At 51.8% G+C, this 26,131-nt stretch overlaps 2 protein-coding genes and 1 long non-coding RNA gene across 6 annotated transcripts in view; 1 reads left to right on the top strand and 2 right to left on the bottom strand.

Annotated features, from left to right (window-relative positions):
• Window positions 1-6,578: 6,578 nt before the first annotated feature.
• Window positions 6,579-8,727, bottom strand: HOXB2 (homeobox B2). The gene is made up of 2 exons (XM_042915308.1): window positions 8,346-8,727; window positions 6,579-7,597 (listed from the first exon to the last, which is right to left on the bottom strand). Exons 1-2 carry the CDS (start codon window positions 8,725-8,727, stop codon window positions 6,939-6,941), a joined length of 1,041 nt encoding a protein of 346 aa, XP_042771242.1. The 3' UTR covers window positions 6,579-6,938.
• Window positions 8,728-10,414: 1,687 nt separating this feature from the next.
• On the top strand, window positions 10,415-14,725 carry LOC122206351. The gene is made up of 3 exons (XR_006196426.1): window positions 10,415-10,557; window positions 13,587-13,644; window positions 14,643-14,725. It is a non-coding gene; the product is annotated as an uncharacterized LOC122206351 (long non-coding RNA).
• HOXB3 (homeobox B3) overlaps window positions 14,047-26,131 on the bottom strand; it is a 26,675-nt gene continuing 14,590 nt past the window's right edge. Inside the window, exons 3-5 of one of the 4 annotated variants that reach the window (XM_042915428.1) lie at window positions 19,324-19,411; window positions 15,749-16,347; window positions 14,047-14,877 (exon numbers count right to left, since the gene is read on the bottom strand). In XM_042915428.1, the coding sequence (XP_042771362.1) occupies window positions 14,048-14,877; window positions 15,749-16,196 (1,278 nt within the window). In that variant the 5' untranslated portion in view covers window positions 16,197-16,347; window positions 19,324-19,411 and the 3' untranslated portion in view covers window position 14,047. The other 3 variants (XM_042915429.1, XR_006196424.1, XR_006196425.1) reach the window with 3 other exon arrangements.

Genomic DNA, 26,131 nt, shown 5'->3' with positions numbered 1-26,131 from the left:
TAGTCTATCACTAATGACAAGATGAAAAGGGTTGGGGAAAAAGTGTCTCAAGTGAAACCGTCGATTGCAGAGATGGTTTTGGCCTTAGCTCTCCAAATTCAGTATAATCTCTAATTCATCCCTGAGTCTTGCTCCCTTCCCTTGTGTAGCAGAGAGATTAAAACTTCCTCAAATTCCTGCTGGCTCTCCCAGCCCCAGCAGAAATGACTGGGGAGAGAAAAGTAACTTGGCTCCCTATGTGTTCCCAAGTCCCTTCCTCCTCAAAAGAAACCGCACCAGACTCTGGCCTGAGGAGAATGTCTGTGAAGCCTGAATTCTTTGCTAAATTCACAGCTGATTATAAAACAAAACAAAACAAAACAAACAAACAGAAATAATCCATAGCTGGAAAAAAACCTGTGGGTGTAGGATTTTCTGATTGACCAAACTCAACTCACCAGAGAAGTTCTGGGTAGACCCAACACGAAAGTGAAATAAAGCAGATTGATTTCCTCTTTTACATACTGTGTGTCTAAACAGTGGAGCAAAGGGAACATAGGCATGTTTAGAGCTGAAATTATCTTTGAGAGGTGCCCCTCTTTATCACACCCAGGATGCAGGCAGGGGGGCCATTCTAATCAGAATGGGGGGATGTGTTAGAAGTTTACACCTGATTCTGGCCTGTGTGTGTGTGTGTGTGTGTGTGTGTGTGTAGGAAGCTGCCTTTGCTGGGGGTTAGCAGGAGCTATCTGCACAGTTTTTTCATAAGGTCCCCAAGTGTCTCTCTGCCTGCTCTCCCCAGCCCAGTTCTTGAAGGCCAAGACCAAGATCAAAGGTTGGAACTTAAGAATTAAAAGGGTTGTCATTTTTTTTTTTTTCCTCTATAAGAGGTGGCTGTTTGAAGAGAGGTTGGAGTCTGAATTCACTGCTGTTTCTTTTAATACAAGCTGATTAAATTGCCACAAATCTGGTTGACAATCATAGACTGTGGGCATTACATATCATAAGGGGAAGACTACTAGTTCGGGGGCTGGAATACTTGGGTTCAAGTCCTTGCTTGGCCATTTCTTAGCATTATGACTCCGGACAGATTTCTTGGTCTCTCTGAGTCTCATCCTTAGAGAAGAAGAATGGGTTTAATTCTACTGACTTCACTGCATCCTTAGTGGGATTAAAGCAAACAAGAAAATATAAACAATAGAGAACTCTATAAATGTTGATATTAACATTACATTCACATTCTAAAATACTATGAGACAGTTTTCTGCTTTTTACTATAACTGGCATATTAAAATCTGGACAGATGTGATAGGAAAATAGCATGTGTGCTATATTTTCATGTAACGGATCACCATATATTATACATATGTATTTTATCATATGCAAATTTCATCAAGAATTGAGAAGTTTGGCTCTGTTTAGGCACAGGATTCTCTTTTAAACTGCAGAGTTCTTTGGAAACTAAAGCCTAATATTATATAATCTACAAAGAACCCAAAGGATTAAAATTGTAGCAGGAAGGTGAAGTTCGATCTTAGCAAGAATTTCCTGATCTTCCAAATATTTGGACAAAGTTTTCTAAGGAGGATGTTATCTCTCCTTCCTTGAGGAATGTAGCTTAGAAACTGCCTTTCTGGGTGGAGTAGGGGTTGAACCTAACTTCCGTATTCTAGATAGATTTCATCTGGAATGAAAGGTAAATCAGAGAGTTGGAATCTTCCTAAAAGGAAAGATTAGAGAGACACGAAGAATTGAAATAATTTTCTCCTTAATTGGGTTTCTCCAAGTGCATTAGTTGTGGCCAAAATACCCACTTTGGAAACTTTATAGAACAATGACCAAGATGAATTTGTACCTGGATGACTGTCCAGACTGTGATTTTTCTGTAGTGTTTGGGAATTAGAGAAGGTTTGAGGAGGGCTTTTTTACTTTTGACTCTGTTCTCAGGAGGAAGCGGTTTTTTAGATGTCCTTCAGGCACTAAATATTTGCTTCCCAGCTGAGTGTGAAGAGGGGGGTGGGGGTGGGGACAGGAGAGCAGAACTAAGCCTGAGAGGTCAAGGGAGGATTTGGGCCACACCAACCACAGGAGGTGGAGGGGATCCCATGGGGGCTAGAGGCTACTTTCTGCAAACTGAGGACATGTATTTGACTAGAAAAAATACATCTTCAGGAAGATGTACAGCACGGCCACGGAATGCTTGTCAGAAACTTAGGGGAAAGGTGGGCAGGTGAATTCAGCAGGGCTATTTAAGGAGACCCAGAACTTGTACCTGTGCTCTGATGTCCCAGCACTGAGACAAAACCTGTCTAAAAGGGACTTTTAAGATCTAGTACACCGTGTCAAAGAAGAAGTGTGGTGGCTCTTTTTGTATAAAATGTCCTACTGTTTTTGAAACAAGAGGAAACATAACCAAATGTTGGGGAAGGTGACAAGGGACGAAAGTCAGAGGAAATCTTGGTTAGGACATTTTGGAATACCCATATTTATTGAAAACTTGACACATAACACTATACCCAATTCATGCTTGCTGAAAAGGTTTCTTTCTCTACTAGTTTAAGTAATGACTGGCGGGGGGGGTGCCTGGGTGGCTCAGTGGGTGACTGGGTGGGGGACTCTTGATATCGGCTCGGTCGTGATCTCACAGGGCTGGGATGAAGCCCCACGTTGGGCTCAGTGCTGAGCGCGGATCTTGCTTGGGATTCTCTCTTTCCCTCTGTACCCCTCCCCTCCTTGTGCGGAGGCGCGCACACACACACACACACACACACACACACACACACACATTCTCTCTCTCTCTCTCTCTCTCTCTCTCTCAAAATAAATAAACATTTAAATAATAATAATAATGATTGGGGCATGATGGTTGGTATTAAGTCGCAAATTTAAAATTTGTTAAAAGGGTCCTACCAGATACTTGGGAGGCGGGTTATTGTCAAACATCAAAAGTCACCACCTCCGTTTGAAAGCACGTGACACCAGCCATCATAAGTACTTAATACGTTGTTCGCGAAGACTAACAAGTATTACTTTGGTCGGATATTGATGCAGAGGATATTAGAACGCAGTTAGCTCTTCCACTTATTGGACAGATGGAGAAACTGAGGTCTGGAAAGTGGAAGGGACTTGGCCAGTCATAAGTTAAAATTTTTTGTTAATGACTCAGGGTTATCATGATTGCAAATAATTCCTCAGTCTAATGGTCGTTTGCTTTCACCATAATATTGAGTCATTCGTCTTAAGAAATGACTCACCAAGAGCAGGGCAGACTGATCCGCAGTTTTGGGGACTGCACTGACTGAAACCTTCCCACTCCAACCACAGCCAATTTAGAACTAGTCTGTGCTCGAGACCACTCACAATGGTCCTGCCCCAAGAGGAGCCCTGCCCCAATCAGAATGGGATAAGTGAGTGTGGCCGCCTGGTATTACCTTCTAGCTTACCATCACTGGTGATGGGGCAGAAGGGGGGGGGGGCCGGGGAGAGGGTCTACTGCTTTATCTGGGAATCCTTACCCCTTCTCCTTCCTTGACCAAAGCCAGCTGGGAAATCTCAGGCTAAATAGGATGGCCGCAGAGATGAAATAAGGAAAAGGAGCCGATCTGGGACACAAGGGTCCTGAGTACCAATCCTTTAAGAATCCCAAATTGCCAGACATTCCTTTGATTTTGAAATTGGGTGGGGAGATTGAAAACAGGAGTCATTTCCTTCTGGAAATGCATTGTCTCTTTGTTCTGCTGGAGTGTCATCAGGGATGGTGAATTTTGTGAATATGGAAAAGTAGAGACAGAAAGTGTCCCGGGCTGCCTGTGAAAAGAGTTCCAACTTCTCTCTAATAATCAACCAGGGGAAATGCCGGAAGTGCTCCTGATTCCCTGGATTCATTGCTTCCCGCTCTCAGGATACACAAAGTACCTAGATCTAAACAGGTAGATCCAGCCTTTGGCTGGACTCCCCTGGCCCTCCACTCACTTTGGCAGGGAGGAATTAGGACTGGTGCAGCCTCAGGAAGGAGCTGAGATTCCCTACCCTTTGGTCCACTGCTTTGAGTTGGGGGAGGACCGGGAGGGATCAGCTGGGTAGAGAGGATCAAAAATTCTGAAGCACGGCAGGAAGGCAGGAAGCAAGGTGGCACTATGATCTAATAGTGCTTCTCAAATTTTAATGTGCATGTAAATTACTTGGGGATCTGCTAAATTGAGACTTTGCTGCAGCAGACTTGAAGTGGAGCCTAAGATTCTGCATTTCTAAGTAGCTCACAGGTACTGCTGATGCGGTGGGTCCATGGGGGCAGCAAGGCTCTAAGAGAACGGAAGCCTCAGAGGCCCCAGAGTGTGACAGACCAAGCCATGATCCCAGGATGTGAATTCTCTCCAGCAGAGCAGATCCTGTATTTTTGGCATTGATGAAGGGTGCTCTCCTTTTGACCACCAAAGAAAGCTGGAAGGTGGACAATTAGCAAGATCCTTTTGGTATTCTTGATCCTTGTAACAACCTGTTATAGCTGAAAGAGCATTTTTAATTAGACCAAATTATCTAGTTTGGCTGTCCATAGAAATCAAAGCCCCAGCTGAAATGTCTGTTTCGTTTTGTTGGTGTAGAGATGTCTATGTGCTGTGATTTTTAAGATGTTAAGCACTGCCCATGGGCATATTTTATGGAGAAATAAACACACAGCCCAATGAGATGTATAGTGTGGTTTTAATATATTGTATATTCACTTATTTATGGGGAAAATAAATACACGAGCCAATAAGCTGTGTATTATTACTTTAATATATTGAATTTATTTCATACCTATATATTTTATGAGGGAAAATAAACTAATAAGATACATTATATTATTATAATAACACATCTAATTGTTCTATATTAATTTATTTATGAAAGAAATAAGTGCAACTTAACATGACATAAGATTATTTAATGCAGGAGATGAATTCTATATTAAGACAGTTTAAGGGATTAAATTCCAGCTGAATAAGATGTGTGCACTTCCCACACTGAGGGGCCAGTTAAAAAAATATGCGAGAGCCTGTCTAGTCCTATGTGTCACGACCTGTGTTGGCTCCTGGCTTTTCCTGACAGTTGTTGCCTCCCCTTGCCTAGTACTCCAAGTCCCCGTCCTGCTGGTCCAGGGGAAAGTCTGGGAGGCCCAGGAAATAAACTGCTTTTCGAGAATGGCAGCATCTGCTGGGGAGGTAGCCCTGCGGTGTCTGTTTCTGAGCCAGAGAAATATTAAGTAAACCTAAGAAGGATGGATGGCTTTCCAGGGCCCTTTAAATCTCCGCGTTCCCCGAACGAACCAGGAGGCAGATGGGGGAGATCGATCCTGGCTTCCCTGCTCTCCGGGTTTGCAAGCAGCCGGGCCGGGTGCGGTGGGGGATAGGAGACAGAGCTGAGATGGCAAATGAAGCTGTCGGTAAGACAGGTAGGCCTGCATCTGGAGGAAGCGGCGGCCGGGCTTTAGATCCCAGAGCCAAGGGTGCACAGTCAGACCCCGCGAGGCCGACCCGGGCCTGCAGACCCGCCGCTCGCCCCTGCGCGGCTCACCCCTGCGCCGCCCACCCCGCGCGCACTCCGCGTCCCCCGCGCGTCCTCTGCCTCCGCTGGCCTCTTTTTTTTTTTTTTTTTTTTTTAATAACACAAAAACGAAAAGGAGGTTCCTGGCTCCCTTTCCTCACGGGGGCCTGGAAGGTCCGGAAAGGAGAAGGCGGGCGCGGGGACAGAGCCCCGAAGCGGCTGTCATGGCGGCCACCGACTCTCCCCGCGCCCTCCCTGCAGCCCGGCCCCAGCGCCATTTTGAGCATCTTCACGGCTGTCCTGTCGCCCTCCAGCTCTCCTCGCTCCTCCTTCCCGCCCCCGGAGGCCTAGCGCCTGCAGAGGCGGCGCGGGCCTCCCTGGGCTGGCGGCCCCGCCGCTCCTCGGACGCCCTCCCGACCCCGAAGCCCTAGAGTGGCTGCGGGCACCGAGGAGCACTGGGGTCCGGGCCTCGCTCCATTTTTCCGCGAGCCTCCTTTCTGGCCCGCTTGGAAACCTGCTTCCCGAGAACACCCCCCAACCCCCACGCCACTCGGCCCACGACCCCCGGCCTCGCGTCCCCAGGCTTCTTGTGTTCCCGAAAAAGCCTTTCCACCCGGCTTGGGGGCACTGAAGCCAGAAGCTTGGGAAACCCTAGGAGCCCTCCCGCTCCGGCTAAACCTCTGCGCCCCCTGCTACGACCCCCCCGGTCGCGTCCCCGAGGCCTCCTCTCCCTCCACCCGCCCACCTAGATCTCTAAGCAGAGCCCCGGGAACACCGACGCGGGACCCAAGGCCATCTGTTGGAGGGTGTGCAGGTGACAGAATTCCAGCAAGCTCCCGACTCCTCTCGAGCTGCGAGGTCGAGAAGCGGTGGCCAAGTAGGGTCGCTTTTGTACCACCCGGACTTAGCCGACGCGGGGTCGGGCAGCCTCGCGCGGGTCCCGAGGGAATGAGGGCAGGCCTAGGGAGGTGCGGGGCAAGGGGCTGGGGTTCCAACACAAACACTCGTTTTCGTATTATAAAGACATTTATTTAATCTATGAAAATAATGTACAATAAATACTTTCCCCATTTCCTATTATTAAAGAATTTCAATAAATAATCTACGGGTCTAAAACTTAAAAAGAGAGAGAGGAAAACAAGATCCTCTAGTTCCTTTTTAAGAAAGCCCCCCCCCCAAGAGTTTAATTATTCCTGAGATTTCGTTGGAAGGAGTCTACCGAACGGAATTTGTCTGTGTGTTTTAAAAAGACGCCCGAGTGCCCAATATTTTAGAGAGGAACGAAAGGAAATGGATTAAACACGAATTCAGTAATACCTGAATTTTAGCAAAACACAGAAAGAAGTCTAAGCGACTTGGGGGAGGGGGGGTCCTCGGGTTTTCCAGCAGACGGGACGAGGGGACGGGGGTCGAAGCGGCCGGGGGGAGGAAACAGGTTAGGGGAACTGCAGGTCGATGGCACAGAGGGTGCTGGTGAAGAAATCCAGCTCTTCCTCGGAAAAGGGAACCGGGCTGTCGAGCGAGCCCTGCAGGCTGGGGGACAGGCCTCCGGACAGCTGGAGACAGGAGTCGGCCGCGAAGAAGTCGAGATCGGGCAGGAAAGGCGAATCCTGCCGCTCGGGGAAGGCGTCTTCGGGCAACGGCTCGGGCTCCAGCCTGGCGGCCGCGCGCAAACTACCCCCCACGTGAGCGGTCAAAGGCTGGGGGCCCTGGGCGCCCGGGAGGGCCGGCGCGACCTCGGGCGGGTGACAGCAGGCTTCCCGCGCCGGCCGGGAGGCGGAGGGGCGGCCAGGGCTGGCCGCGGGCTCGTCGGCTGGCTCGCCGGCGTCCTCCAGGGCGCCTGGGCAGGCCGGCTCCCCGTCGGGCGGCTCGCGGTGCTGCGTCTGCCGCTTGTGCTTCATGCGCCGGTTCTGGAACCACACCTTGACTTGCCTCTCGGTGAGGTCCAGCAAGGCCGCGATCTCCACGCGGCGCGGCCGGCACAAGTACTTGTTAAAGTGGAATTCCTTCTCCAACTCCAGCAGTTGCGTGTTGGTGTAAGCAGTGCGCAGCCTGCGCGCCCCGCTGCCGGCGGCCTCCGGCAGTCCCGGACCATCTGCAGGGAAAGAGGGCTGGGTGTCAAAAGCGGGCGGTGTCCCCTGCTCAACCTCATTCAGCTTAGGTGAAGACCACCCCAGCCGCCAAAAACAGTATCAGCAGCACAACCCCCCCCCCTTCCCGCCTACCGAAGCGGCCCGCTCTCACGGCTTTTCCCGTCCCCCTCTCGCCCGCAGACCCTGCCGGGGTCAGGGCACAGCATTCAGAGAGCCGCCCACGGGCCACGCAGGGGGTAGGGAGCGGCTGCCTTTTGCCCCCAGAACCTCAGAGGCTCCATCCCGAATCATTGGCGTGGAGCCCTCAATTCGGCATTTTCGAGCTTAACCCAGAGAGAGGGGGGTTCAGTAAGAAAGATTATTCCTCACCTCCTGTCCGCCCTAGCTTCCAAATTCCCCTCTTTGAGAGCAGGGAGAAATGGGACTGAATCTTTTCCTGCGCCCAGGTTCAATCCCCAACACCACTTTGATTCCTCCGTACAGATAAAGGTGAAAAGCTAAATCAAATCCTTTTTCCAACAGAGAAAAGGCTCTTCCCCAACCAGCCTCCAAAATCTGCTATAGTGTTAAGAAAGAAAGAAAAAGAAAAAACCAGGCCTGAACCCCAGCGGTATATTTTTCTTGTTCATCCCTGGACTAGACGGGGCAAGGATCCCCAACAGGCTCGACACCCTTTTTACCTCCCCCATCGCTCTTTCTCCCCCTCTCTTCTAGGCTGCCCCTCACCCCACCCCTACCCCGCTAACCGACCTGCTGGCGATCCGACCCCGGAGGCCGAAACGGAGGAGGCGGCTGGAGGAGACAAGGCGGATTGGCTGGGTTTCTTGGCGGATTTCTTCTCTTTCATCCAGGGGAACTCGGGGACCAAGGGGGCGGCGGGGAGCGGCGGCGGCGGCGGCAGAGCGGGCCCATCTTCGCCTCGCTTTTGGCTCCTGGGTCTCTGAAGGGTGGAGGCGCCGGGCTGGAGGCTGGGGAAGGTTTGCTCGAAAGGAGGAGGAGGAGGAATTAATGTCGACTCCTTGATTGATGAAGTTTGAAATGTCTCCAAGACAGCGGGGAAGGAAGTCAGACACTCGGCGAGCGATGGCTGGCTGTTTATAAACCCAATCTCCCTCTCAAATTCAAAATTCATGGCTTTCAATGGTGGGGGAGGGGGCCTGCTGGGGGGGGCGTCAGGAGGGAGGATCGGAAGGGACCCCCCCTCCTGCCCCCCCCAGGTTTATGTGATGGAGCGATTTTGGGAGGGGGAGATTTCGCTCTTTCTCTCTCTCTGTTTTTGTTTTTTTTTTTTATTTTTATTTTGGGCCTTTATAATTGTATATTGCTGATAAATACAAGCGTATGGGGACTCTCTCTATTAAACCCAGGACTCCGGCGAAATTGCAGGGAATTCATGGTCACGGGACTGGCCTCGGCCAATCGCTTGTCTGGGCCTGGTGGAAAACAGAGAGCATTATTTGCTTTAATTGATTCAAAAACTCTAGAGAACCACGACCTGGACACCGTGAGCCCCCAGTCCTACACTCCCTCTCCCCAGTGCTTCCCTTTCTCCAGAAAAGCTAGAGGAACCTTTCTCTCACCCCCTTCAGAAGATGGGAGGCTCCAAAAGGTGGGAAACAAGGGAATCTAAGGGAGAAGTCTTCCTCTCTTCCAAATATTTTTGATAGAATACATTAGTGCTTTCTTTATAATGCCAGCCATATGATCTTCCCCACTCTCCCCCCACTAAAAAAAAAAAAAAGAAAGAAAGCTGAGTAAGGATCTCAAAGTGAAAGAAAAAGATAGTAGAAAGAGACTTCCACCCTTTGGGAAAGGTCAGTGTTAAGGTGCAATAAGGAAGAGGAGAGATTTACAATCATCAGCACCTCCATCCCCATCCCACCCCCCCAAAAGCAACAGATAAATCTTAGAAAATCGACAGACACTCCCAGGCTGACACAGAGGAGTGAGATAGATGGTGAGGGGCTCTTTGGGGCCTCTGGCAGCCAAAGCTGTGTGGTCTCAGTTCCCTTCTCTGCCCAGTGTTTGCAGCACTTGTCCACCTGCCTTCCTCACCTGGAGCCATCTCACTCCTTTTCAGGACCCCACAACAGCCAGGGTGTAAGGTGCCTATGCTCTCCCTCAAGCCTCAAGCCTGTATGTGTATCTATATCCAGGGACATGAACAAGAACCAAGGTAGTAGGAGATTTAACTTAGAGCACTCTCAAACCTCAGGCCAATGTTTGGGGGGAGGAATCCCTGCCCAGGACAAAGAGAATCCCCCTTCCTATTTTTGCCAGTGTGCTAGTTTTAATCATCATCATCATCCCTGGCAAGAAAGAATTCTCTGAGCACGGAGAGGGTGGCAACAATGACTACTGAGATTATATTCCATTTAGGGGGCAGGGGAGGATTTTTTTTTTTAATTTTATTTTGAGGGGATCAAGACAGTCTGAACTTTAGAGAGTATTGTAATGTACTGGAGAGAGGGGACACAAGACTCGCCCCCCCCCCACCCCGGAGCAATTGGTGGGAAACTAGATCTCAAAGCAGAAAATGAAAAGTCGATCTGGGGGAAGATTTTTAAATAAGTGGGTCAGAGGGACCGAGAGGAGATGAGGCGATCAATCTTAGCCCCCTGACAGCTCCCTCCGATGGCATCAAAGAATTTGGCTCTTTGGGAAAGCCGAGGGAACAGCCGAAATTCCACATCCCTTTAAAAGGCCTGGGGGTGGGGGTGATAGCAAAAGAGAAAGGTGATTCTGGGAGAGCAGGGAAACAGATGGGCAATGGGGACAGAGGGAAGGACGCTGAGTTGGGTGGAAAGTTTGTGTGGAGAACTCCCACGGCTCTGGCCTCCCCTCCCCCTCCTCCTCTCGGCTGCCCAGCAAGGAGGAGAAGGCTGGTTAGCAGAGAAATGGCAACTCAGCCGGGAGCTGGAACTAGAAACTTTCTGTCAATGTAACAGCCGCGTGGGTGGCGGTGAGTATTCATCCGCGTGGGTGGCGGTGAGTATTTAAAAAGGACCGAGAAGGCCAGAGGAGAGCCAGGAGAGAGAAAGGGGATTTGTAGGTGGGGGCTGCAGGGACGGGAGGTGGACCGCTGCGGAGGGTGCAGAACAGAAGGAGCTGCTCTGAACTGGGCAAACTGGCCAGAGACCGTTGTGTCCAACTCCACTCCAAAGAAGGCACTTTTCGCCATTTGGGGGGGGGGGTGCGGATGGGGCGGGGGAGGGGAGGTGGGCACAGAAGAATCCGAAGAGTAGTTGTCTGGAAGTTGTGCAGGGAGGCCTGAAAGAGGGTGCTCCCTCCATTCACCCCCTTGAGAAGCCCTGGAAGTTTTTCCGCAGCCTCTCCAGCTGGCTGCAGGGTAGAGCGCTTCTCTCCGCATCAACTCAGGCCGAGACTGTCCCTGCAGGAAATACGGCTCTCTTTAACCCTGCTGACAGATTTTATGGCCAGATTAGAGAACAGCAGAAAAGTTGGGTGTTAAAAGGGGCCAAGAGAGCCCTCCTTCCCAGAGACACCGCTTCCCCGCCTCCTGTTACGCTGTGAATCTTACAGCGCAGATATTTTCCCCCACGACTTTGGCTGCTTAGCTAGAGCCTGGAAGCCCGCAGAAAGAAGGGCGGAGGACACCAAAGCCAAGTGGGCCCTTCTTTTTCGTTTGCAATTCCAGCTTCAGGCCAAAGCTCTGTTTTTCAAACTCAAGCTCAATTCCTTCTCTTGGCCTGCCTCTCTCGTGCTAGATAAATAATCAATCCACTCCACCCCCAGAGCCAAACATGGCGCTCCGTCTAGTTACATCATTCAGAAAATGTTATTCAGGGAAGAGGAAGAGAGAAAGACAGAAAGAAAGAAAAACCCTTGAGCGTTATTTGATCCCAATCAAACTTTGCACGCTCTTATGCCTTTAAATTATAGCCTGACCCGATGCTAAATTGCTTGCTGCTTGGATGAGCCGAGTCCAGTTAAAACCCTACTTGGGGGGGGGGCGGTAGAATTCAGGTTGCTTTTTTATTGTTATTTATTGTTGCATAAAGACTGTAATTACTAACCTTGGACTGCCAGGATGCAACATAAAAATGAAAATCAGCCCTCGCTTTAAGGCTGAGGGCCTGGAACGATTCTCACTGACACTGCCCCCCCCCCACCCCACTACCACCAAATATATGCTCCTAATTAAGCAATGCGGGCGCATCGCTTACAATTAGAATTATGCATCTCTTCAGCAAGCAGCCATCGCTTCTCTTTCAACGAATTAGCTCCATATTTCAGCCGCCCTGTCTCTTCGCTCTTATCGGCTCCAGCGACGCGGCGGTGACATTTCATCTTTGACAGACCCTCTCTATCCTCGCTCCGATGTGATAAAACTTTTATGGAACCACGACTAAGAAATGAAGTTTTCCCAAGGATCGTGGAAACGGAGCTGCACATTTGCCTGGGGACCATTTTATTTACGCTTGGATCCCACCGCCTCGCCCTCCCTCCTCCCTCTCCCCTTTCCTTGGCAGGGAAAATCTAAAGCGCCTCCTCTCCCTCCGCCCCGAGTTTTATTTAGTGATTTAATTTCAGTTTAGTTTTAAGGTTTGACCTGAGAAGTCTAGGCCTCAGATTTTTTTTTTTTAATCATTTTCCTTTGTTTTCATTTTAGACCCAATGGTGGTTGGGCTTCGGGTCACGTGACGACTTCTTTGTAGCTCCGGAAGAGAACTGTGAAGTTTAGGTTCCTTGGAAGAAGCAGTAAACGGCCAGATGTTGTTGTTGTTGTTGTTGTTGTTGTTGTTGTTGTTGAAGGTGTGGCCAGGAAGTTGTGGCCAAAGGCACGAGAGGACAAAAGGTCAATGAGAAAAACTGAGAGGCCAAGATAGGGTCTTCGACGTCCTTCTTTCCTTGGGGGAAGTTTGGCAGCCAGCAGCCTCCCCCTGCTATGTAAATTGGACCACCAGGACAAGATAAAATTGATAACAGAAAGTTTATTCAAGAATTGTTTGACAGACAACCCTTTTAAGTGAGGAAAAAAGTAACTACGGAAGAACAAAGAAAGTTTCGAGAGGGAATTAACTCTAACTCTACGAATTCGGGACTATACAATGACAATAGGAGCTGAGTTCATGCCTTTTAGAACTAATTACAATTGCTCATAAGTACGCGTTTAACATAAATCTACAGCTCTTTTCTAGAGTACAATAATAACTAAAATAGCTGGTTTTACATGACAGGAAACACAACGTCCTTTATAACAAGTAAATACTAAAAAAGTACAATTTGTCATTTTTTTCCCTCATATAAATACATAATGTAAGGGGGGGATAAATAATACAAAAAAAAGAAAATATTTTAACAGGCTATAACCAATAAATATATATGAAAATGTTCACTAGAACACACACTTTTTGAGCGATGCCGGACTCCTGCAGACCCAAGCATCTCTCACAGTTGTTTTTATATCCATTAAAATGTAAACTCTAAGTGCAACAAAAGTGTCCTGACAGGGGGCTGAGCGAGGCGCACAGGCCCAGCTGCAGCCCCTGCCTGGGACAGACAGTTTGTTAAAATATACCCTGTTTTCACGTTAAGTCAAGAGAGCAACAGAAGAAAAGAAAAGTGTAGAACCTCGTGTCGCCCGATTGCTTTCTGTGGAGAGAGGGGGATGGTCCTGGAGCTGAGGTGGGAGACAGCAGAATGGGCAAAGCTTCAGTCCTGACACCTTGCCTGCTCTGACCTCCCAGCGTTCCATAAAAGAAAAAATATATATATTTATAATATAGACAGCTCTGACTTTCAGGATCTCTCGCCATCCCTGAGCCCTCTGAAAACTGTAATAGATGGGGGCGGGGTGTAGACATTAATGTCCTAAAGCAGAAACTATGGGGCTTAAAAATGGAGGGAGCGCCCCCAGAAACCTCACATGGGTGGGAGGAAACTTGAGGCTTCAGGAAAGTGGGAGGGGAGCGTGCTTTGGGCCCTTGGTTTTGAAATGGGCTCTCTTTTTTTGTTTGTTTTTTAAAGGAGAACTGCAAGGAAAAAAAAAATCAAGATTTGGAGGAATTACTCACAGAGATGGAAGGTAAGTTAGTTGGTTGGTTGGTTGGTGATGGCCTAGCCATCTTGTCTGCTTTTTAAAATGTGCTTCTCTGCCTTGTTTCCCTATCTCCTAACTGGGTATTGCTGGAGGCCTAGGGTTGAGGGGATCATCTCCACAGTCGGCTGTGGATTTCTCTCCAGTGGGTTGGCAGGCGGACCGAACAAGGACTGGAGGACCTTACAAAGCAACTTCTCAGGCCAGGGGGAGGGGAAGGGGCTCCAGCCCCGGGTCTTCCCAGCAGCAAGTGTGGCTCTCGCCTCCTTGCCTCCCTATTTCAGACCTCCAGGCTGCCCCCTCAGAGCGCACAGCCTGCGCGCCCCTCGTAGCTCTCACCCACCCCAAGACCTCACCCCTCCGCCGCCCCTGCCCCCCGGCCCCTCTCCGATCACAGGTGTGTTAATTTGGGCGCTTCTTGGATTCTACCCTGAGGAGGAGGCGCATGGTGAGAGGAGAGGTCTGTGTAGGTAGGGTGGGGATCGCAGGGTCCGTGGTGCTGGTTGGGGGCCATAGGGGGCGCCCCATTGTAGTCCAGGTTCCCCGAGGGGTGGTGGGAAAGGTGGTTGAGGCCGTAGAGGGAGGGGCCGGCAGGGGGCGGCAGCGGATCCGCGTAGCCGCCCCCGCCCACGTACACGGGGCTGCCCTGCATGGTGGGCGTCCCATAGGCGCCCCCGTTGGCTTGGAGGACGTGGGGCTCGTAATCGGCCGCCGGAGTCGGGGGGTACTTCTGCGGGGCGCCGCAGCCTTTGAGAGGGGGCTGGTAGTTGGAGGGCAGCGCGTAGGCATTCTGGTGGGCTTTGCCGAAGGCGGGCGGGGACGGGCTCTCGTAGCTGGGGGTCATGGAGTGTAAGGCGTTCATGAAGCCGGCCGTGGACTGCATGGGTTGCGGGGGGCTGCCGGCAGGGGAGGGGCCCCCGGACGACGAGGCCAGGCCCTTGGCCTTCTGGTCCTTCTTGTACTTCATGCGCCGGTTCTGGAACCAGATCTTGATCTGCCGCTCGCTGAGGTTCAGCAGGTTGGCCATCTCCACGCGGCGCGGCCGGCACAGGTAGCGGTTGAAGTGGAACTCCTTCTCCAGCTCCACCAGCTGCGCGCTCGTGTACGCCGTCCGCGCGCGCTTGGACGCCGCCGACCCCGGGGGGCTCTTGTCCCCTCCCCCGCCGCCGCCGCCCCCGCCGCCACCACTGCCGCCGCCTCCGCCGCCGCCGCAGCCCTCCGCTGGATCCGAGGGGGAGGGGTGGGAAGGGGACAAAATGAAATAAAAGATAATTACTGAACACGCCGAAATTGAATGCATGGTTTCTTAATAAATCCAGGCCTGGACTCGGAGCCCCCGCCGCCCTCCCCTTCTCGTCCCCGCCTCCTCCTCACCACCCCCCCAACGCCCGTCGCATTAGCGGACACTCTATAATAGTGGCATTTATTAAGAGACCTGTTCTCCTCTTGCTGCCCCAGCTTATGAAAATTTGATCATGTCACGCAGACAGAGCCGCATGGCCATTTATTTAGAGCTGGGTTTTCTCGCGCGCGCTTTCTTCCCCCATCACCAACTCCAGGTTCTGGGAAGACATCCCCCCCCCCCCCACACACACACACACAAACTTCCTGCCGGGGTCCTGTGGACTAGGTGGGCGGCCGAGGAGAACCCCTGGGGGAATCTGAACATTCGGGGGCAGGGCGCGGAAGTGTGGCTCGAAGAGGCTGCCTTGCCTGGAGGCCGGGACCCCGGGCGGCCCGAGCGATTGTGATTAATACCCACAGTAATCATACTTAATAATAATCAATCGTTGACGACTCTGCGTCTACTGGCAGCGTCTCGTGGCTCTGCGGCCTTGCAAAGGACTGAGTCCGAGCGCCTGGCCTTCTGGAGCTCTCGGCAGCTCAGGTGAAGGGTGGCTGGAGGGAGAGGGTGTTGGCGGGGTCAGGGGTCATCAGGTGGTGGGGGCTACGGGAAAAGCGCCGCTGCAGGGCCGCCACCTGATATTGTTCCCCGGCCGCCGCCTGGGCGCCTAGGGGCTGGGTGCTAGAATAACAGTGACATTCCTGGCCTGGACAAAAGCTGACGACGAGGAAGGCAGAGAGCTGGTACCTGTGCCGGGGGAGCTGTTTTTCAGCTTGGACGTTTGCCTTGACTCTTTCATCCAGGGGAATATCTGTTTGGTGAGGGTGGAGTTGGAGCCAGGAACGCACTTGGGGGTGCCGGTTTTGCTGGGCCCGCCCCCATTATTGCTGTTGCTAGTGGTACTGGTAGGTGCGGCGCTGGGCGGGGGTGAGCCGGGCGGGGCGGGCAGGGGCTCGGGGGCCAGGCCGGGCCTCATGCAGCTGCCGTTGAGCTCCTTGCTCTTGGCATGCGGGGCGGCGTTGCCCAGGGACTGCAAGGAGCACGCCGAGCGCTGGTAGTCGCCCTCCAGGTGCGTGGCGGCCTGAAAGGGGGGTTGGGGGGGACCTTCGTAGCCGAAGCCATTGCTGCCAGGGTACGAGGAGTAGCCTCCGAAGAGTGCTGCCGCGGCGTTGTCGTAGTAGGTGGCTTTCTGCATCGCTGGGCGAGGCCCGGGCAGTGGGTGGCAACTTGCAAGAGCCTGATACCCTCACGACCGGACATTGGCACCCGCGGGGGTCACGTGAGGCGCCGGACCCCCCCCTCCCCTTTCTGCCCCCCTCCTCCCGAGTCCGTTGGGAGCTGCTGACCTGTGGGGTGAGAGAAGAGACACAAGGGGGAGAAGAGGACTGGGGCTCGAATCCATCTTAGGAGCTGAAAAGGGAACTGACATCAATAGGGTTTTTTCTTCTCCCCAACCCCAACATCTTCAAAGCAGATGCTGAGGCCACTTTCCTGACTTGAAATGGAGTTTTCTTATTTCAGTGCTTTAATTAAAAAAAAAAAAAATTTTTTTTCCACTTCAAAAATAAGGATTCTACTCCTTCGGGGACTGCCTAGGTATACAATCTTACTACTGGAAGGCCATTGCTTCTTTCCTGCTTGCAAGCTAGTCCCTGACCTCTCCTCCTCCCTCTCCCTATCTCCCCCTACTAACTCTGGGATAGGGTGGCTCAAGGAGGGGGGGGGGGACTAGGAGACTCCAAAATAAAAACATCATCAACACCCTCCTGTGAGCTGAGAGGCCTCCTGCCTGCTGTCTTTGCCTCCCTCCAGGTCCATCTAGGTCTGTCACCCAAGCAGAGTCTAGCCTGGAGAAAAAAACCCCAAGGATCTCCAAAAGAGACAGGAAGGGGAAGCAAGTTGAGCAGGGAACCTTCTCCTGCGAGGGATCCTCTCTTTCCCTACCCGCCTCACGAAGAAGACAACAACAGCCTGACCTAGAAACTTCCTGAACATGTTTAACCTCCAGAGCCAGCAGAACCGTGCCTCCTCCCTGGCCCTGGAGGAACCACCACCTCCAGTCTGAGTCTTTGCTCAGCCAAGTCTGGGACCCAGCAGCTAGCAGCTAGCGGCCCCCATGGGGCCCCCAAATGGAGCAGGATTGTTTCTATTTCCCTGGCCAGACGGATTGGTGCAGTGACCATTTGGCCCAGGTCTCTCCCCGCTCCATTTTTTTCATCAGACCTAATTTTTTCCCACCCTTTCCTTGACAGTCTGTGTCCTTTGATTTCCCCAAAAGAAGAAAAGAAGAGAGAAAAACTGGATAACTGCTGTACTTTACTACCAAGAGACGCAAAAGTACTTCCTAACTGAGGACATCTTCTCCCAAAGGAAAAAAAGTCCACAGAGCAATTAGAACAATATTATTCTCTGGGTTGGAAACAGGGTACCTTGTTTACTGAAGTTTTCTGAGGCAAAAAAAAAAAATCATTATTTTAATGCAGACGCCTAAAACTGTGCAGAAAAAAAAATAAAGGTTTGTGCTGTCATAGGATTTTGTATATTTCTTCTAAAAGTTCTGACTGCATTTTTTTTCCTCCCTGTCTTCCCCAATTTCTCATCATCACATTTCATAAAACCTCCAGAGTGACCCTCTCTTCTGACATGTGAGTTTAGACTACTTAAATCTCATTCAGCCCAGCTGTTCAACCCCAAAGAAAACTAAAAATAGGCAAATAAAATAAAAGGAGTGCAGGTGAAGAAGTCCCTCCCACACATAAATCCCCTTCTTAATGGCACAGATACACATTCAAAAGGGAGCCGGGGAGCCCTGAGTTCCGATTGGTTTCTGGGAAGAATTTGTTTCTGGGAAATACACATGGGTCTGCAAACAGCAGGTCCTTCCAGGGAGGAGAACTGGAGTTCAATTGACCAGGCTGACCCAATCCCTTTATTATTATTACCATTAGCCTCTGATGATTTAACCAAAATTAGCTTCAGAGCAGCCCTGGATGAAGGGGGAATTAATTAACAGGCATCAGTTGAGTTTGTTATTAATAGAGAAGAGAATGAAATAAAAACGTTGGAAGGGGTTGGCTGGCTGGGCCCTGGCTTTATTTAGTCTAAATGATTGTTACAGCAGTAATGATGATGATGATGATGATGATGATGGTGATGATGATGATAAAGCAATAATCTGACTAGACGCCTGGGGCCGAAATTCCTGTCGTTCCCCCTGCAATAAACCTGCAAACCATCGCAGGACAGAGGCCAGGCGAGTGTGGGAAGCGGAGAAGCCAGAGACGTAACAGGAAAGAATGGAGACTCCGCTGGCGGCGAGAAAGGGCCGGGAGGTTTGTGGACGGAGCTAGCCCCTGGCTGCCGCCTCCGGGCTGTCTCGGCCACTGCTGCCGCGGTGGCTGGTGACTAGCTATGCTGGCCCAAGGAGGCGAAGAGAAAGCGTTCAGGACGCCTCAACGGCTAGCGGCGGCAGGTTCCAAGCACACCGGGCGGAGGGCAGCAAGTTTGGGCGCTGGAGGTAACCGAATTAAAAGGCGCCTTAGCAACTCCGCTCTGGGACTTTGCCAGGCCCGGATCGACCGGAGGGCGCAGAGGCCTGGCTGGTGGGACAGTGAGAAGAGGTGAAGGTGCTGAGGGGATCTGAGATCTGGGGATCCAGGAGAAGAGGGGGTGGGGAGCAGCTCTACCAAGCCAAACATGTCTATTTCCCTTGCCTCCATGTTGGAAAAATCCAGGCTCCATATGGCTTCTCGGGAGAGAGGGAGGGAGGGAGACGGTGGCTCCCGGCTTCCCCCCAGGGTCTCGTTGGAGGAGGGCGGTGAGCCACCCCAAGAACCCCACCTGTCCAGGCACACCCCTGAAAAGAGCCGAGGACAGTAACAATAGCTGGGGAAGCCCGGAGAGAGGGGATAGGCCACCTTCCAGGACTTAAAAAAAAAAAAAATTAGTGGAAGGAAGAAAAATAAAAGAACAAGAAAGGAAAGGAGAGAAAGCTTAGGCTCTTCTTAGCAGCCGGGGGGAAATTCAGCTCTGGCTCTGGCTGCTGAAAGAAAAAAGAGGAGAAAAGGAGAGAAGCAAGAAGGGAGAGGGAGAGAGGGAGAGAGAGAGAGAGAGAGAGAGGGAGGGAGGGAGGGAGGGAGGGGGAGGGAGAGAGAGAGAGGGAGAGAGAGAGAGAGAGGAGAGGAGAGGAGAGTCGCTGCGTGGAAGGAAGCTTAAAGCTTGTGAACTCTTCTTGAACCGAGATTGGAGTCATATGGGCCATAAATCATTGAGACATACTCTCCGCCATTCACAAACTGATAGCCTATTTCAGTCCAGCTTACCTTAGCCACCGACGAGGGGAGAACAGGCAGACATAATATATATTCACATCGAGCCCCAGCGCGAGCGGCAGGCGAGAAATCTCCCCTCCTTGAAGGCAAAGGAAAAAAAGACCACTGTTTAAAGCTGCGTCGCCCCCCCCCCCCAGTAGCCACCCCGGCTGGGGAGCCCGAGGGGCAGAGCGGCCGGTGGAGCCGCGCGGCGTCCGCTTCAATTCACTCGGCTTAGGAGCGGGGGTGCGCAGGAGGGAGGGGGGGTGGGGGAGCGGGGGAAAAAAATAGAAGAAGACCGAAAGGTGCTGGAGCGGCTCAGCTCGCTGAGAATCCAGCTCCGGGCTCCGGCTTGGCCAAGCCGCCACAGTGTGGTTGCCCTACAAGACTGGTACGCCCTACTCTCCGTAACAATGGCCTCTGCTTTTGCACAGGGAAAAAAAAAAAAAAAAAAAAAAAAACCACACACACACACACACACACACACACACACTCACACACACACTCACACACACACACAAGCTCACACACACCCCCCACCACTCCCCCTTTAGTAAGCTTAGATGCCAGATAAGGAGGGAAGGTGGTGGTGGTGATGGGGGCGGGGGAAATTTTTTAACGCCCCCCCCCCCGGAAAAAAAAGTGAGAAAGGAAAGAAGGCAGAGATGCTTGTTTGTTTGTTTGTTTGTTTGTTTGTTTGTTTAAAGAACAGGTAAATTTTTAAATTGAGATTTTGGCGGGGGAAGAAGAGGAGAGCACAGGCAAGGGAAAGCTGGTGGAGTTCACAGCTCCCCCCCCTCCCGCCCCGCACCCCACTAATAAGCCATTATGCTAACTGAGAAGTAGGTGGGGAGGCCTAGTCAAAGGCACCCAAGGTGTCTGGGGGTGGGGGTGCCGGGTGCCTCTCTGCATTCATTGGCAATGGCAACACCAAGGCTTTTTTTTTTTTTTTTTTTTTAAAGTAGTTTCACTCCTCTGGGACTGGTGGCTGGGTCTCCCGCCCTCTCACCCTGGCTTTCCCCACCCCCCCCCCACTCTGAGTCTCCCAGTCTGTCTCTTCTCTTCCCCCACACCCTCCCTACTCCTCTTCTCTCCCTGCAAGTCTCCAGGCCCAGTTTCCAACCGGTAGGGGGGACAGCCAGACGTTTTTTAAAAAACACCCCCCCTTTTTTGAGAACAGACAACAAGCGGTGAGTGATTATTTTAAAAATCCAGACCATCTTGCAGCAGGAGGGGGGTTGAGGAGAGGGTGACAAAAGGGGGACTCTGTTTAGCTCGAGCTCCAGACACGGCTGGCAATAGAGAGGCTGTAAGAACTTAACAGAGAAGTTTCTGTTAAGATTCTCACCTCGGGATAGGCAGAAGGGGCTAAGAGGTGATAAGGACATTTGTACTTCTGAGAAGGTGAGAAGAACTACCAAAATGGCTTCATCTTAAATGCGCTGGCAGAAGAGAAGGGTGGTTATTAGTATTGTTCCGAACAAACCTGTTTGTTTCTCTTAGCTCTGCAAGATTTATGACTCTTGGCACAAATGAGGAAGACTACAAAAGCTAAACTTTTCTTAGGGTGTGTTTGAGAAGGGCAGGAAAAGGCAAGGAGGCCTGTAGGAGGGAGACAAGAGCCAAGAATGTAGGTGTCTGCAGATTTGGGGCGGGGGTGGGGAGAGCCATTCCCGCTGGAGGAAAGAGACAAAAAAGAAGACCAGGACATTTCCCAAAGCAGGAGTGTTTGCAACTCTGCCTAACTGCTGAGTCGGGACTTAGGGGATGAAATAGAACGCAGAGAGTCTCTCGTTTCTACAAAGGCAGCTTGGAAAACTTGTTCTCTTAACTTGGAGTAGACAGAGCCAGCCACTACCTTGTGACCTCCTGGTTAGAATGCTTGGCTTTTGCCTTCTCCCATCTGGACGCACCAGAGGAGATGGGACTGGGAGAACAAAGGTGAGAGATGGTTCCAGCTATTGTCCCCCTCCGGGAGAGGGTGGCTGTGTCTGGCAAAGCTCCCCTCACACCCTATTGCTCCCCACTTACAAGCTCTGTTTTGGGCTGAGAAAGGGTCCTATTCTCCCAGGGCCTCCTCCAGCTCCTACCTCTTCCGGGCCTGCTAAGTCAGTTTTCATGGGCTGGAGCAGCCAGTTTTGGGGGGCCTTGCTGAACGGGGGTGGATGGGACCCATGGCCTCCCTGCCCTCCAGCAACAGGAGCCACATGCAGAACCTCCCACTGTGATGCCCCAAGGACCCTACTACCACCTGCCTAGAGAGCTGGTGGCTGAAGGAAGGGGGGAGGGTGTGCATGAGGATGAAGGGTGGGGGCCATTTTTCTGTTTATCAGTAGTACCAAGAAAAGAAAATGCTCAAGCCAGAGCCGATGCTGCGGCTCAAGCCAGGCCCCTCAAAGAGAGCCATTAGGGCTGCCTGTGTACGTGGCTGCACAGAGCCTGTCCTGAGATTTCTAGACCCTGGTTAGGGGCCTACAGTGTTGGTACCTATGTAGCTTTGGGCCTGGTGGGTTGGGGACTCAGCCCAGGAAGGCTTCCAGAGGCTTAAGGGAACCAGCACCTTTGGGTCTTTTCTCTGACTCCCCCAAATTAAAAGTCGAAAATGGACCTCAGACCCTCCAGCTCTCCTAGCTGTTGCTACCACTGGCTAGAGAAGGTCATTGCAAAATTGAAAGAAGAGGAGAGCCTGGTGGCTATGGGGCTGCACAGCTTTGCCTCAAGGAATAAAAGAGAGCCTAGAGGGCACCCAGCCCAAGGCGGGCCTGTGAGACTGGGGCTGCGATGCTTTCCCCAGACAGTAGCGGACCCCTCCCCTCCCAGAGCCTCCTCAACTCATTGTGGTCCCTTCTGGTGGCACAAGGAGCTGGGGCACGGTGGGATGGGGGCGAGAAAGAGGACTGGGGCTGGAGAAAGCTAACCTGGAGAAAACTTTCAGAAGACACGCACCCCCCAAATGCGGTAAGAGATGGAGTGGGGGCTTCTTATTAAACCTGGAGAACAAAGTCCATTTGAAATGCTTGGGAGGCAATTAGATCCCAGTTTGGTTTCTTTCTTGCCTTTTTCCTTCCTTTCTTGGAGATTTCTGGCGGGCCGGTTGCCCCTGATCTGATCGGGGCTGGGAGATGGGAGGCTGATGGTAAAGAGGCAGCCTGGCCGGCACCCATTCCACTGGGTGGGCAAAGGCAGGGCAGTGAGGAGCTGGGCCAGGGGACTCGGAGTAGGAGACATCAGAGGGGTGTGAGGGAAGACCAGAGTCTAGAAAAAGACAGGGGAGAGGAGTTTCTCACTCCTGACAACACAGTGGTGATTTAGGGGCAGACCAGAGAGAGGAGTGACCAGTTTCTTCCTGGACCCAAGAAGGGAAACTTGGGCAACTTACCTTGTGCGTGTGTGAGAGAGAAATTGAAAAGGAAAACTCGAGAAAAGATGAGGACAGATTTTATGATAATCTAACAAAGGCAGAAATTAATAATAAAGGTAAATATTAGAAAGAAGAGCCCCCTTCATGGGCATAGTTTCCTCTTCCACTCCCTACAGCACTCCCCTCCTCCATTCCTAATCCCTACTCAATATCAGGGGACAAGGAGCACTTTAAACCTCTTTAAGCCATTCCTGGCGCCCACCCTCCCAGACCTTAGAGGGATCATGTCTCTTTCTCTCCCCCCTCCCAATAAAACCCATTAAAGAGCAAACGAAAATTCTCCTCTCAATAAGGACAAAATGGCTGGCTCCTTTAAAATCGATTTCTGGTTTCAGCTTTGGGGTGACCAAGGATCTGGCCCCCAGCTCAACCAACCCCCGGCTCACTGAGAAGCGGGGGACCTGGGAGCGGGGGAGCCAAGCGATTCGAGATCTGTTTCTTTCTGGTCCTGTCTGGGCTCCGGGTCCCACACTCTTCCAGCTTCACTGTCCCAACTTTGTGGCCGCTGCGGACTCGTGTGAAGTTCACACACACACACACACACACACACACACACACACCCGAATGTCCATCTCTTCTTGAATATTAATAAAGATTTCAAAGCTGGCGGTTGTAAAATTAAATTGCTAATGAAGATGGCTCTTGGTTTGTGGATTCCCAACCCCCACCTCTCTAAGATGCCCTTGCGGGAGGAAACAAAGGGGAAACGGGGCAGGAGAAGATTCGGTGCCTCCGCGGAGGCCAGTGTAGACCCGGCTCAGCGGAAGCCTTGGATCGAAAGAAGACGGAGTACGGTCGGAGAAGAAAAAGGCAAGCTCTGTTCTCTCTGCCCCGAAAGTGTAGGGGCGCGAGGGGGAAGCAGGAAAAAAAAGGGGGGGGCAGCCACGTGGGTTCGCAAAGTGTCCCGGTGACCACGGAGGCCGCCTGAATGCGCTGACCATACGGAGCCGATGGAGGTGCCGCGGGGCCGAGGCTGGAGTCCGGGGCAGGCGGGCGCCCTGGGGGCTCAAGAACCCGTTCTGAATCCGGGGTCCCCCGCCGCATCTGGAAGCTCAGTCCCGGCCTGGCAACCCCCCACGCTGGCGGGTGTCGAGACAAAGGTGGGCAGCCCGGAGAAGGCAAGAGGGAGAAGGGCGAATCTTGGACAGCTTGGGGAGGAGGTGGGCTGCTGGGGAAGGGAGGGAGAGGCAGGCAAGAGAGGACAGGGGCCCAGCCTGCTGCCAGCGACTGCGCAGGTCTCTCCTGACAGATTGGATGTCTCTCTCCCTGTGACCTCTGTTTAGCAGACAATAACTCACCGGATTAATGACCAATCAGCGGAAGGCCTTCCCAATTGCCTCCAAATATAAACCCCCCGAGTCAGAATAGGATAGGGCCAGAGTCTGGACCTGCCAGCCCTTTGAGTCCCCGCCCCCCACCTCTCAAAACAGAGCTTCTGATTTCCAGAACCCCAAAGAGTTCTGCCCATCTCTTCTCACTCCTCCATCAGAACTCATGTACCTGGCCACACTTCCCAAGGCAGTCTGGAAACCTCTGGTCCCCTGCTGGCCTCCCATATCCCTGACCCTATAAGAAATCTCCCTCTCACAACTATGCAACTTCTGAGAAGCCCTCTCCTCTTTTGAATATTATCTACTTTCAGTTGGGAAAAGAGATGAAGACAAGAGCAAGAATAAGGCAGGGGGTGGAGCGCCTGGGTGGCTCAGTCAGTTGAGCATCCGACTGAGCGTCTGACTTCAGCTCAGGTCATGATCTCACAGTCCAGTCCGTGAGTTCGAGCCCCACGTGTCAGGCTCTGTGCTGACAGCTCAGGGCCTGGAGCCTGCTTCAGATTCTGTGTCTCCCTCTCTCTCTGCCCCTCCCCTGCTCATGCTCTGTCTCTCTCTGTCTCAAAAATAAATAAAAACATTTTAAAAATTAAAAAAAAAAAAAAGAATAGGGCAGGGGCTCATCCACCTCATAAGCCTCCTGTCTTGGCTGCCCCGGGGAGAAGACCTGATACAGTGCTGTGGCACCCTGTGTGTGTCTCCCAAAAAGAGAGGGCTCAAAGGCCCTGGGGTCAGAGTGAGGCTGGGGGACAGACAGTGGCCTACCATTACAGAATCTAAATTCTGAAACCATACTTCAGTCTTTGGGCTGGAGTAGGAAGAATTTCAAAAGCTGAAATTTGAACAGCTCCAGCCTCAGCCCGGTGCCTGTCAAGGAAAATGCCTTGCTCTGTGAGGGGAACCCTCCTCTTCCTTAGCCCCTCACCCCCAAATGCCAATCCCAGTCCAACCCAGCTAGCCAGCCCCTCTCCACTGCCTTCTGTTTCTATTGCTCTCAGCCTGGGCTTCTCTGCTGAGAATAAAGACACCTTCAAGAGGAAGAATGGTCCAGATTCTAATAGATTTCCTAGAGCCAGTCAGAGTAACTATCCACTGCTCTGGGTGAATACAAACTCCCTGTATATTGCAAATAAGCGTGTGCAGTAACTTCTATACCCAGATGCTCTCAGGACCCCAAGCACTAGAGAGTTACCCAAGGTTACACCTAGGGAGAACTCAGACACTGTCCTGTCCTACCCCTGCTACTGTTACAGACAGGGACACTGAGGCTCAGAGCCAGGAAGTGGTTTGTCTAAAAATTTGGCATAGGCGTAGCAGTTGGGAGGCTAGGCTTCTAGGCATTCTAGATTGGCTATGTGCTCTGAAGGAGTGAACTCCTGGGGCCTCAGTGTCCCCTCTATAAAGTTAGAGAACATGTGTGGAGGGGAGGGATTGGGTTTAAATGATCTCTAAGGTCCTTTTTTGGACTGACAGCTTGTGGTTCTCTGTGCGCTAACATGAAAGCGAATGACCATTATTGCGCAGTAGTAAACTGAGTTCAGACAATAATGGGCACCATCTCTGGCAAAAGCAGAATATTTCTTCTTGGGATTTAAATGGGACACCCCCACTGCCCAGCCCCCACCCCACTCCTGGTTGTCCTTGCCCCCACAGAGGCTCATGCACCGTTTTAACCGCTTTTCTGTGTGTGTGTGTTGTGCGTGGAGGGGGGGTGGTTGTCTACCTTCATCACCAAATCAAAAGTGCTATTTTTGGACAGCAACCTGAGCAGTAAATAATTAATTTGTATAATTAGAAGGGGAAGGCTTTGACCTGGCAATTTTTAACCAGGAGTCAATGCACCCATTGTACCAGCCTGGCTTTCTCACCCGACCCCCAACTCTGCCCACACAACTACCAGCCTCCCCAAATGCCCCCCCCTGCCCCCACCAGTTGGAGACCAGCATTCCCAAGATGACCAGCAGGGTTCAGAGTCAGATTCTGCTCCCTCCCCAAGAAAGTTCCATTCTTTGCCTCGCTCCCTCACAGAAACAGGCCCTCTGGCAGCACCCCTCCCAGCTTGCTTTCCCGA

The sequence above is a fragment of the Panthera leo genome, chromosome E1, assembly GCF_018350215.1.
Source record: "Panthera leo isolate Ple1 chromosome E1, P.leo_Ple1_pat1.1, whole genome shotgun sequence".
Taxonomy (NCBI): Eukaryota; Metazoa; Chordata; class Mammalia; order Carnivora; family Felidae; genus Panthera; species Panthera leo.
Note: the sequence above shows the minus strand (reverse complement) of the source record. Positions and strands in the feature narration are given on the sequence as shown.